This window comes from Zootoca vivipara, chromosome 2, assembly GCF_963506605.1.
Source record: "Zootoca vivipara chromosome 2, rZooViv1.1, whole genome shotgun sequence".
Classification (NCBI taxonomy): domain Eukaryota; kingdom Metazoa; phylum Chordata; class Lepidosauria; order Squamata; family Lacertidae; genus Zootoca; species Zootoca vivipara.
Genome location: NC_083277.1, coordinates 10,731,859 through 10,744,226, shown reverse-complemented (window position 1 = coordinate 10,744,226; position 12,368 = coordinate 10,731,859). Strand labels below are relative to the sequence as shown.

The 12,368-nt window shown below is 45.8% G+C and overlaps 1 protein-coding gene across 5 annotated transcripts; it reads right to left on the bottom strand.

The window, feature by feature from the left end:
* Positions 1-104: 104 nt before the first annotated feature.
* Positions 105-11,482, bottom strand: LOC118081296 (tripartite motif-containing protein 10-like). Of its 5 annotated transcripts, none has more exons than XM_060270805.1 (5): positions 11,120-11,480; positions 4,001-6,281; positions 3,129-3,224; positions 2,751-2,981; positions 105-436 (listed from the first exon to the last, which is right to left on the bottom strand). In XM_060270805.1, the coding sequence occupies exons 2-5, from the start codon at positions 4,412-4,414 to the stop codon at positions 410-412; spliced, it is 768 nt and encodes a 255-aa protein (XP_060126788.1). In that variant the 5' UTR covers positions 4,415-6,281; positions 11,120-11,480; the 3' UTR covers positions 105-409. The 5 variants fall into 5 exon arrangements, with proteins under 5 accessions (XP_060126788.1, XP_060126787.1, XP_060126785.1 ...); XM_060270804.1 differs by lacking the exon at positions 105-436 and having other exon boundaries at positions 1,948-2,981; positions 4,001-4,484; positions 5,537-6,281; positions 11,120-11,482; XM_060270802.1 differs by lacking the exon at positions 105-436 and having other exon boundaries at positions 1,949-2,981; positions 11,120-11,482.
* Between the last annotated feature and the right edge of the window lie 886 nt (positions 11,483-12,368).

The following is a 12,368-nucleotide window of genomic DNA, read 5'->3' as shown; positions in this document are numbered from 1 at the left end:
GCCAACGGTTTCCATTCGGATGTAGAAAAAACTTCAGATGTTGAGTAATTCGTAAGTCGAGGGACCATGTATCTACTCAAATGGAGAAATAAAATCAAGTGATACCATTCTGCTCAGAGCTTTTCAATTTCGGCTGCATTACCTACAAGAAAGATGTGGAGGAGAAAAAGATGGTTGCTGCTGTTGACAAAAGTGAAATGTTCCTTCTAGCCTCTATCATGAACCCAAGTGACACCTTGAAGTTACAGTTGAGATATGTTCAGGAACATGGTACACACCTCAACTCCTGCTTCCTTGTTGGAAGCTTTCGCCACATCCTAAAAGCCTGGAGGGGCATGTTTTATGTCCTCACCTCCTGGACTTTTCCCAGTTTCCCAGAGTGATATTAATGGAAATGAGCAGGATTCACTTACCTCTGCAAGGTGCTTCTCACATCCTAGAAGGGAAAATAAGAAAATAAGAATGGGATTCACTGCCTACCACAGGGCCTATAATGAATACCCATCAGACCCTAGAAGGGATGACCTCTGGCCCTCTGAGGTGAGCCTACCTAGTTTTGGATAGGGATGGATTAATCTCTAATTTCAATTTCACTCAGTTTTTATCTTTCTGATCTTAAGTTCAGTTCTCCAGATTATTTTCTGATTATTATTTTTTAAAACCTGATGAAAATTCTTGGGATCTTCTCCTCTGTTTTTCCAAGGTATCCATAGTATAGCGGCCAGAGGAGAATTTATGAATAATGATTCCAGCTGAAAGAGTTTCATTTCCAATTTCTGAGATATCCTTAACTTTAACCACGTGAGCTGGGCAGCTTCATACTACAGTATTTTAGCAAAATTAGGTACTGCCAGTCCTCCTTTCTGCATAGGAGTCTGTATAGTAAAAGTATCCACTCTCAGGTGTTTCCTTTGCCAAATAAAATTGCCAGATAAAGTGCTGGTTTTGACCTATAAAGCCTTAAACAGCTCCATGAGAGGTCCAGAGGGTGGCAAGATGAGAACAGGAATGCTCTCCCCAGGGAGGTTCGCCTGGCTCCTTCATTCTGTGCTTTTATATGCCAACTAGTGTCTTCAGCCCGTTAAATAAACGGGCGCTAGAACGCATGCTGGCTCCTCGATCCGGTGCTCCGCGCAGCGCTGATCAGCGCCGACCCGGCAGGCCGCCAGATCAACGGAGCGGCCTGCCGGGTCGGCACCCAGCAGCACTGCACGAAGCACCGGGGGACTGGCGGCGGGGAAGGCAGGCAGGCAGGTGCTTGCTCTCTTGCCTGCCTGCATTCCCCACCGCCTGTCACACGAAGATCGGCGGGCGCTGCTTGCTGGGGTTTGTCAACCCCGGCAAACAGCGCCCGCCGATCTTCGGCTGTCCCCCCGACACGCTACGGCTCGGGGAAGCAGGCAGGGAGATGCAACAGCCCGCAGCTTCCCGGGCTGTTGCATCTCCCTGCCTGCTTCCCCAAACCAAAGCGCGCGGGGGACAGAGATGAATTGCGGCGAGCTAAGGGGGAGGCAAACGGCAAAAAGCCCCCGCCGCGCCGCAATTTGGCTCCGGGACTGGCTTGGCGGTGGCGGGAAGAAGGGGAGGAATTCCTCCCCTTCTTCCCGCCGCCAAGCCAGTCCGCAGCGGGGGCTTTTCGCCATTTGCCTTCCCCCCAGGGGGAGGCAAACGGCGAAAACCCCCGCCACGCCATACTTTGGCCAGGGGACTGGCTTGGTGGCGGCGGGAAGAAGGGGAGGAATTCCTCCCCTTCTTCCCGCCGCTGCCAAGCCAAAGCCGGCTTCCCTCGGCGCCCGCTGCCGCTTCGGCTTCCTCGGGGAAGGCAAGCAGGCGGGCTGTCCCATGCCGGCGGTGGGCAGCAAGGCTGCCGGGGGGAGCGCTTCTTTCCCCCGCCGCCTCACCACGCACCTCCAGCATGAGACTGGGCTTCGGAGCGGCGGTTGGCCGTTGTCTCTCCGTCCAATCCCTGTGTCCCCAGGACACATGCGCATTAGCGCGGAAACGGGACACAGGGACTTTATTATATAGGATTGTATCCTGTTTTTTATCCTTATTTTATTATTTTATCTAAATTTATCCTGAGACCTCCAGGTATAGGGCAGTATATAAATTTCATGAATGAATGAATGAATGAATGAATGAATGAATAGTTGTCCGAGCATACTTTTTCCCCTCTGGAGCTTTCCCTGCCAAAAAAGCTTGTTGCACTAAACTTTAAAGAATGAACCTTTGTGGGGAAAGCTCTGTGGGGGCAAGAGAAGAGCACTTGGACACAGCCTAGACAAAGAGGCAAAGGGTAACTGTGGTTAAACCCTGAGAGAAACTTTGTGCTGTTCCTGCCACAGTCTTTGTGAGGAGACCCAGAGCTTACAGGGTTAATAGCTCAGGGGAAATGACGTTCTGTCACTGGGGTGTGTTCACATACGGGGACTATGCTTTGTTATGTGAACTGAACATCTTTTACTTTCATTTTTTTGACTGCAACAGGAGAGTCAACATGTCCTCGCTCTCTCCTGGCTGGTTTGTTGTTTTTGCTGCTGTACATTAAAGTTTCATAGAGTAGAAGAAGCTGTGTCAGGGTGTTTTACTGCTGTGCCGATAACTCCTTACACACACGCACACACCGCTGTGGAAGATACTCTGCTAAAGCCGGGAGATGCAGAGAGGCACAGCAAAATTGCGCAACTGGAAGCGTGCTGGACGCCATTGCAGTTCCCGTTTCTACCAAACAGGTTCCAGAACAGTCTTACCTGCAGGAGTTCACTCGCTGGCTGCTGACTCTTCTCCTCCATCTCCCGGATGCTCCTTTCAAGAGAGGAGAGTTCCTTGGAGAGTTCAGCCAGGTGCTCCTCCCTTCTCCTTGTGATCTCCTTCTCCATCTCTTCTATCTCATTCAGCAGACGCTTTTCTTGTTCTTCCATAAACTGGTACAGTTGTCTGAACCTCTCCACTGTTTTCTGCCTCTCAGTTTCTGTTAATTTCTGCATGAACCAGGAAGAAAGAGGAAAAGAGGAGACCAGTGTGTTTTGAAAGACCTTCAATTTTATGGTAAATCACTCAGCAATGAGGCTACATCATGACTTGGTCCTTCCAGCACTTGTCCCCTCTGTAGTAATGGTGACACTTACAAGCAGGCTGTGGCTTTCTTCTCCTATTTTTGCTTCATAAGCCAGAATTTTCTCTCTCTTTTTCCTCAGATGCTCCAGGTGACCACAGATGACTGTCTAAAGAGAAAAGAAAATCTCAGATTTGATTAGGGCTGGAGGGGTCTTTAACATTATGCTTACTTCTGGTGCCTGGGGCCCTACTGTTCAATTTTGCATAGTATTTGCTCTGGGAGTTTCTAGGTTTGTTTTTTATACAATATATACATTTAAAAATCTAAAGCATGAGAACTTTCATTTCTTTATTCTTCCTACAATTCATCATCATGATTACATTACACAGGAACCCTTTGGCACAAGTGCAGAAAAACAGTGCTTTCAAAAACAAAGACACATTTTAAAAAGTTGCTTTGTAAGCAGAACAAAGTTTTGTTCCCTTTTGGATAGCACAGAGATGAGGTCCAATTTCTGATTCTCATAAATGTACAGATTAGCAATTTATGATGTTTGCTTTACAGCAACTGTTATGTACTGAATTTAATCCTAGAACAATAGGATCCAGAATGCAGCAGTCTGATTGGTCCTCAGGAGCCTGCAGCCTGATTGGCAGGAGGAGACAATCAGGCTGCAGGCAGAAGTGAATCGGCAACCTGATTGGCCCACAGGTGCAGCCTTGAAGTAGCCAATCACGCAACGCCCATTGTATAAATAATGTAAATAAGCAGACGTTGTGGGGAAAGAGCCATTCTTCTCTTCTTCTTCTATTGCTACTACAAGCTGAATAAAGAGCATGAAATTCACTCTCGACTCGGAGTATATTTCAGCAACATTGAGAGCATATTATATACACACATAGAGAAAGGATTGTGTTAGCAAATGTCAAAATGACTTCCTACTTTGTATTCCTGGGCAGCCTCTTCCTTGAGAACCACAGTGTGCCATTTATGTTCTCGGGATTGCTTACAATACCAACACACGAATTCTCCATCTTCTTTGCAGAAGAGGTGGAGTTTTTCCTTGTGTGTCTTACAAAGATCCTCCATCCTTTCATTTAGTGGCAGGAGTTTAATTTTTTCAACTATGTTTGCCAGCTGGAAATTGCGGTGGAAATCCCCTTTCTGGATCCGAACTCTGCAGACGGGACACTCCAAGTCCCCCTGCATTCGTTCCCATGTGTCACAATAGTTGGTGATGCAGCCCTGACAGTAGTTGTGGCCGCAGTCCAGTGTCACTGGTTCTGTCAGGTAGTCTTTGCAGATGGGGCACAAGATTTCCTGGTCCACATCTATGGATGGTGGGGCTGAGGCCATGACAGATCAAGAGTGTGTGTCTTTGTTGAGATGAGAGGCGGCTGTAGAATGGCAGCAGGATGTGAAGGGACTGGGGAAGAAGCAAAAAAGCCTGTAAGGTAAAAACTATTCAGGGTTAAGCGTTTCCACATTCTTCCTATGAAACCAATTCTGCATTTTACATTCTTATGCAATGGCACCTCCACGATTGGTCCCACTGCCCGAAACTCATCTATAAAACCAAAACCAAAAAGCATTTTTCACATTCCTTCATTATTTACCTACAAGGTCACCTTACCCCATATCGGCCCACTTGTCCAGTTTGATCCACGGAATTGGCACTTTTACAGGTACCATATAATACCTGCACTGCATCTGCAATAACTGAATCGTTTATAGTGTGGCATCTTGTGAGAACAGGAGCCTAGATTTGGCATAGAGCAGTGTGTCATCAGAATACTGTTGACAACGTACTGCAAACCTCTGGATAACCCCACGCAGCGGTTTCATGTAGATGTTAAACAGCATAAGGAATAGGATTAAGCCCTGTGGAACCCCATATTGAAGGCTCCATGGGCTGAGAAGCACTCCACAAGCAAAACCCTCTGGGAATGGCCATCCAAGTAGGACTGCAACTACCGCTAAGCCATGCCACCCACCACCAGCTTGGATGGCCGCTCCAGAAGGTTGACGGTGTCAAAAACGCTGAGAGGTAGAGGAGAATTAACAGGGGCATGTTTCCCATCTCGCTTTCTTGACAGTGTGTGGTGCTGTGGTCTAAACCATGGAGCCTCTTGGGCCTGCCAATCAGAAGGTCGGAGGTTCGAATCCACATGACGGGGAGAGCTCCCGTTGCTCTGTCCCAGCTCCTGCCAACCTAGCATTTCTAAAGCACACCAGTACAAATAGATAAATAGGTACCGCTGCGGTGGGAAGGTAAATGGCGTTTCTGAGCGCTCTGGCTACTGTCACGGTGTTTCCATTGTGCCAAAAGCAGTTTAGGCATGCTGGCCACATGACCCGAAAAGCAGTCTGTGGACAAACAGTGCCTCCCTCGGCCCGAAAAGTGAGATGAGCACTGCACCCGATAGTCGCCTTTGCCTGGACTTTAAGTGCCCAGGGGTAATTTACCTTTACCCTTACCTTGACAGAGGTACAGGGCGACCAAAGCAGTCTCTGTGCCAAAACCGGGTCTAAACCCCAATGGAAATAGATCTAGAAAATCAAGTTTCTTCCATAAGCGCCTGGACCTGATCCGTGAGCACTCACTCCGGAACCTTGCTCTGGCAAGGCCCGGAAAAACAATTCACATGTATTGTTCAGATCTCTGAGTGACTGATTTGTAAAAATGTTGGACAAACATAATATTCTGAGCATAGTCTGATTTACAAGTACAACCCATTTCTGTGTCGTTTGTACAGGCAACTCTCCGTCCACATAATCCCCTTTGTTAGCAGAGTGCATGCAAGTCCGTCCCCAGTCTGGGCCAAAAACAGTGTGTGCATGTTCGCATGCCAATCAAACACACACAAAATGCTTCTTCTCCGACTGATAATGCACTTAAGGGATGCTGGGTCCCTTGATGGAGAGATGGGCTGTATAAGTCAACCCCAAATTTTTGTGTAACAGTCCCACTCTGAAACTCAACTATAAAACCCAAACGAAAAATCAGTTTGCAGACTCATTCATCATTCACCTACAAGATCACTTTACCCCATATGTGCCCACTTGACTGCTTCAGTCAGAGGAATAGGCACTTTAACAGGTGCCGCATAATACTTGCACTGCATCTGTCAGAACTCAAACATTGAGCATGGTGGCAGCAACACATTGGATCTCTCTTCCTATTGATATCAAGCAGGCACCTTCACCGTCTTCATTTCAGCACCTGCTGACAACATTCTTATTTAGACAAGACAACCCAGATTAGAAAGTTTCAACGAGTTTTTATTTGTTTTAGGCTACTCGACTATGGTTTAAATGGTTTGTATGTTTTAAATTATAATTATAATTTTTTTTAGAGATAATTGAATTGTTTTTATCTTTTTTGTAAACTGCTTTGGGTTCTTCCACAATTAGGCAGTATTTTATGGAATAAATAAAAATATCTGTAGCCAAAGCCGTTACGAAGCAAAATACATAAAAAATGCTGAAATATATCGAGCTGTTAAAATAGCTATTAAAACAAAGCTCCGCTGAAGAATTTAACTTATCTCCAGAAATCTTCATCCTTAAATTTGCCCATTGAAAGCAAAACAGGTCACCTTTTCAGAAATGTTTGCCTGCTTCATGCATTCCCTGTCCAGTAGGAAGAATAATGGAGCTCCATTAAATAATCATTCAGTGGGACAAAATCTCACATTCATGGCGCTGCATCCAGAGTGGCCCAGGAAGGGCACCGAGGTGACAGACAAGGACAGAAGCCATTGCAGGGCTCCAAGTCCTCCTTTGGGACAAGCCAAAACCTCCATTGACACCCATGGGAACTCCTCTCCCAGAGCTAACAGCATGGAGGTGGAGGGAACAACCATTGTCACGTGCAATTCCTGTGCAATGTTTGTTTTCTTGCCAAAGGATGTGGGTAGCTACACCTGCAACAATTGCAAGTTGGTTGCCCTACTAGAAAACAAGGTTGCCCTTCTGGAAGAGAAGGTGCAGCAGCTTCAGGGGCGTGTATCTACGCTCCAGAGAATTAAAGAGCTGGAGCTTTTCTTGGATGCAGCAGAGCACACTGTCTGCACCAAGGAGGAGACAGGGGATCTCCCTGAGGAGGAGGTCAGTTCCCCAACACAGCAGCCAGATGTATGGAGGAACGTGACTCATAGAAGTAGAAGGCCCAGGGATCGCTCTGAGTGCTTAGAATTACACAACCGTTTTGAAGTGCTCATGGAAGACGAGGAACAGACTCCACCTGAGGATCTCTCCCTCATCACAGTTGATGAGGAATATGAAGACGAGCAACCAAGTCAGTCCTCTGGAAATATGCAGGTAACCTTGGAAGGGACAGCACATAGAAGAATCCCAACCAAGCCTATGAAGAGGCGTGTAGTGGTGATTGGGGATTCCCTACTGAGGGGTACAGAAGCAGTGATCTGTGGGCCTGACAAGATGTCTCGAGAGGTGTGCTGTCTACCTGGGGCCAAGATCAAAGATGTAACAGAACGGCTGCAAGGAATCATAAAACCCACTGACAAATACCCCTTCCTTTTGGTGCATGTGGGAACCAATGACACTGCAAGCCATAGCTTACAGAAGATCAAAAATGATTATGAGGCTCTGGGCAGGAAGTTGAAGCAATTAGATGCACAAATTGTCATCTCTTCTGTCCTCCCAGTTGAACGACATGGCCCAGGGAGAGAGGGAAAAATAGGGGAAGTGAACAACTGGCTTCGCAAATGGTGCAAACAGGAACGGTTTGGATTCCTAGATCACGGTCTGCAGTTTCTTGAAGATGGACTTCTGGCAAGTGATGGACTGCACCTCACAAAAGTTGGGAGGAATGTTTTTGCCACAAAACTCAAAAACCTCATCAGGAGGGCTTTAAACTGACTTATGTGGGGGAGGGAGACAGTGGTCCTGAAGGTAGGAGTCTATCAAATGCTGAAGATGATCATCCAAATGTCAAGGACCAAATGGAGCAAGCAGCATGCAGACCTAGTGGTGGGACGAAAATATCCTTAAATAAGAGACATGGGGGAATGATCAACGGTCTTCAATGTCTGTATACTAATGCACAGAGCATGGGAAATAAACAAGATGAACTTGAGCTCTTGGTACAGCAAACTAAATATGACATAATAGGCATCACTGAAACCTGGTGGGATGAGTCTCATGACTGGAATGTAGTAATAGAGGGATACAATCTATTTAAGAGAAATAGACCAAACAGGAAAGGAGGAGGAGTAGCTTTATATGTTAGGGATATGTATACCTGTGAAGAGATCCAGGATTTAAAACTTCAAAGCCAAATTGAGAGTATCTGGGTCAAAATTAAGGGAGAGAAAAACAACAGTGATCTCATTGTGGGAGTTTACTATAGATCCCCAAGCCAAACTGAGGACACAGATGATGCCTTCCTGGAACAGATGGCCAAGCATTCCAAAGGAAGTGAGATAGTAGTAATGGGGGATTTCAACTATCCTGATATTTGTTGGATGTCAAACTCAGCCAAGAGCATAAGGTCGAACAGATTCCTCACTGGCCTTGCAGACAACTTCATTGTCCAGAAAGTGGGAGAAGCAACAAGAGGATCAGCCATTTTAGATCTGGTCCTAACCAATAGTGATGACTTGGTTAGTGGGGTAGAAGTGGCAGGATCATTAGGTGGGAGTGACCATGCTCTTCTGGAGTTTATTATCCAGCGGAAAGGAGCAACCAAGCATACTAAGGTCCAAATTCTAGACTTTAAGAAAGCCGACTTCAGAAAACTTAGGGAAACGCTGGGTGAAATCCCATGGACAGTAATACTAAAAGGGAAGGGAGTTCATGATGGTTGGGAGTTTGTTAAAAGGGAGATATTAAAAGCACAACTTCAGGCAATACCAATGAGACGGAAACATGGAAGGTGCCTAAAGAAGCCAGGCTGGCTATCTAAAGAACTTTTGACTGAGTTAAGATTTAAAAGGGATATGTACAAAAAATGGAAAAGGGGGGAAATCTCCAGAGAGGAATTCAAACATATAGCCAGCACGTGTAGAGACAAAGTCAGAAAAGCTAAAGCACAGAATGAACTCAGGCTCGCCAGAGAGGTTAAAAGCAACAAAAAGGGCTTTTATGGGTATGTCCGTAGCAAAAGGAAAAACAAGGAAACAGTGGGGTCACTCAGAGGAGAAGATGGTGAAATGCAAACAGGGGACAGAGAAAGGGCAGAACTCCTCAATGCCTTCTTTGCCTCAGTCTTCTCCAAGAAAGAAAAAAACGCCCGACCTGAAGAATATGGAGCAGATGATTCAGCAGGGGAAACACAGCCCAGAATAAGTAAGGAGGTAGTACAAGAATACTTGGCTAGTTTAGATGTATTCAAGTCTCCAGGGCCAGATGAACTACATCCAAGAGTATTAAAAGAACTGGCAGAGGTGATTTCAGAACCACTGGCAATAATCTTTGAAAATTCCTGGAGAACAGGCGAAGTTCCAGCAGACTGGAGGAGGGCAAATGTTGTCCCTATTTTCAAAAAGGGGAAAAGAGAGGACCCAAACAATTACCGCCCAGTCAGCCTGACATCAATACCAGGAAAGATTCTAGAGCAGATCATTAAGCAAACAGTCTGTGAGCACCTAGAAAGAAACTCTGTGATCACTAAAAGTCAGCATGGGTTCCTGAAAAATAAGTCATGTCAGACTAATCTGATCTCATTTTTTGACAGAATTACAAGCCTGGTAGATGAAGGGAACGCTGTGGATGTAGCCTATCTTGATTTCAGCAAGGCCTTTGACAAGGTGCCCCATGATATCCTTGTAAAGAAGCTGGTAAAATGTGGGCTAGACAATGCTACCATTCAGTGGATTTGTAGCTGGATTACTGACCGAACCCAAAGGGTGCTCATCAATGGCTCCTCCTCATCCTGGAGAGTAGTGACTAGTGGGGTGCCACAGGGTTCTGTCTTGGGCCCAGTCTTGTTCAACATCTTTATCAATGACTTGGATGATGGGCTTGAGGGAATCCTGAGCAAGTTTGCAGATGACACCAAGTTGGGAGGGGTGGCTAACACCCCAGAGGACAGGATCACACTTCAGAATGACTTTAACAGATTAGACAACTGGGCCAAAGCAAACAAGATGAATTTTAACAAGGAGAAATGTAAAGTACTACACTTGGGCAAAAAAAATGAAAGGCACAAATACAGGATGGGAGACACCTGGCTTGAGAGCAGTACATGTGAAAAGGATCTAGGAGTTTTGGTTGACCACAAACTTGACATGAGTCAGCAGTGTGATGCAGCAGCTAAAAAAGCCAATGCAATTCTGGGCTGCATCAATAGGAGTATAGCATCTAGATCAAGGGAAGTAATAGTACCACTGTATTCTGCTCTGGTCAGACCTCACCTGGAGTATTGTGTCCAGTTCTGGGCACCACAGTTCAAGAAGGATACTGATAAGCTGGAACGTGTCCAGAAGAGGGCAACCAAAATGGTCAAAGGCCTGGAAACGATGCCTTATGAGGAACGGCTTAGGGAGCTGGGTATGTTTAGCCTGGAGAAGAGAAGGTTAAGGGGTGATATGATAACCATGTTCAAATATATAAAAGGATGTCATATAAAGGAGGGAGAAAGGTTGTTTTCTGCTGCTCCAGAGAAGCGGACACGGAGCAACGGATTCAAACTACAAGAAAGAAAATTCCACCTAAACATTAGGAAGAACTTCCTGACAGTAAGAGCTGTTCGGCAGTGGAATTTGCTGCCAAGGAGTGTGGTGGAGTCTCCTTCTTTGGAGGTCTTTAAGCAGAGGCTTGACAGCCATCTGTCAGGAATGCTTTGATGGTGTTTCCTGCTTGGCAGGGGGTTGGACTGGATGGCCCTTGTGGTCTCTTCCAACTCTATGATTCTATGATTCTATGATTCTATGATTTCCATAGGTGCTTGACATTCAGCTGAATGGTGGGGGAAGGCAAGGAAGAGGAACAGTTAAAAGGCTCCTCTATACACATTGGGAACTGAATGAAAATAGACCTGCTTGGACAAAGGGCAGCCTGGGAACATACAATGGGGTTTGGTTGTCAGATACTCACCCCCAGACTAGCTTCTGTTGTGGGCAGGGAGATGGTGTGGTAGATCAAGGAGACGTTCTGAGGTTACCTTTCTTTCTTCCCAGCTGTTCCTGCTCCTGTCTCCTTGCCCCTTTTTATGGAGAGGCAAAGGGTGTGCACTTTGTACTGCTGTAACGACAACCAGCAATGGATCTTTTCTTCTGCTGGGTGTGCTCAGCTTTCCTCTCCATCTTCTCTCCTCCTAACAGAACAACCATTTGCTCACCACCTCATCTCACTCCAAACATAAACTGCTCTTTTCCAATAATGAAAAGAAAAAAACAGGCATTTGGCATGTATTTATAACTGTATAAAACAAATTCATGTTTTTTCTGAACAGGTCTTTTTATCAGCTATCATAAATTTGCTATTGATTGGTTAATAAGTGATAGCTTTGAACTTTGTCTGAATGTTCCACCACACCCATTTTGTTAGGATGTAGAAAAAGAATTCTATTTACTTTCCGCTTCAGATCCTTTACTCATCCTCCTCTCCATGGTGCTATCAGGGAAGCACTTTAGGGCAGACTCTGCCCCACGGACGCACTTGGGGGTCACCCACACTTCTGTTTGCTGTTTGCAGCTGAATCGGGGGAAAGATCCATTGGTTTTTCTGAGGATTGACATTTGTTCCTAATTCAGTGGGTTTTCCCAGGGAAAGCAGTGGGGCAAACAAAAAAAACTGTTTTGACCCATTCCTAGAAAGCACAGGAGAAACGGAAAACCTTTCAGACCTATGTTTTCTATGCACGGAACAAGCAGGTGGGTTGGATGAGCCCTCAGTCTAGGGCCCCACTTGGCAGAAGGAGCAGGAGGGCCCAGAAACATTTGCCATATTTTAAAATAAGTGAAGTACAGTGGAACCTCGGTTTATGAACACCTCGGTTTATGAATTTTCGGTTTATGAACACCGTGGACCCATCTGGAACGGATTAATTCATTTTCCATTACTTTCAATGGGAAAGTTCGCTTCGGTTTATGAACGCTTCAGTTTATGAACAGACTTACGGAACCAATTACACCCATGCTTCAGTTTATGAACGCTTCAGTTTAAGTACTCTGGAACGGATTAATCCACTTTCCATTACTTTCAATGGAAAAGTTCGCTTCAGTTTATGAACGCTTCAGTTTATGAACAGACTTCCGGAACCAATTGTGTTCATAAACCGAGGTACCACTGTAATACACATCACCACTCAGAGAGGGACACCCCCCCTACCCAAAAAAGGACA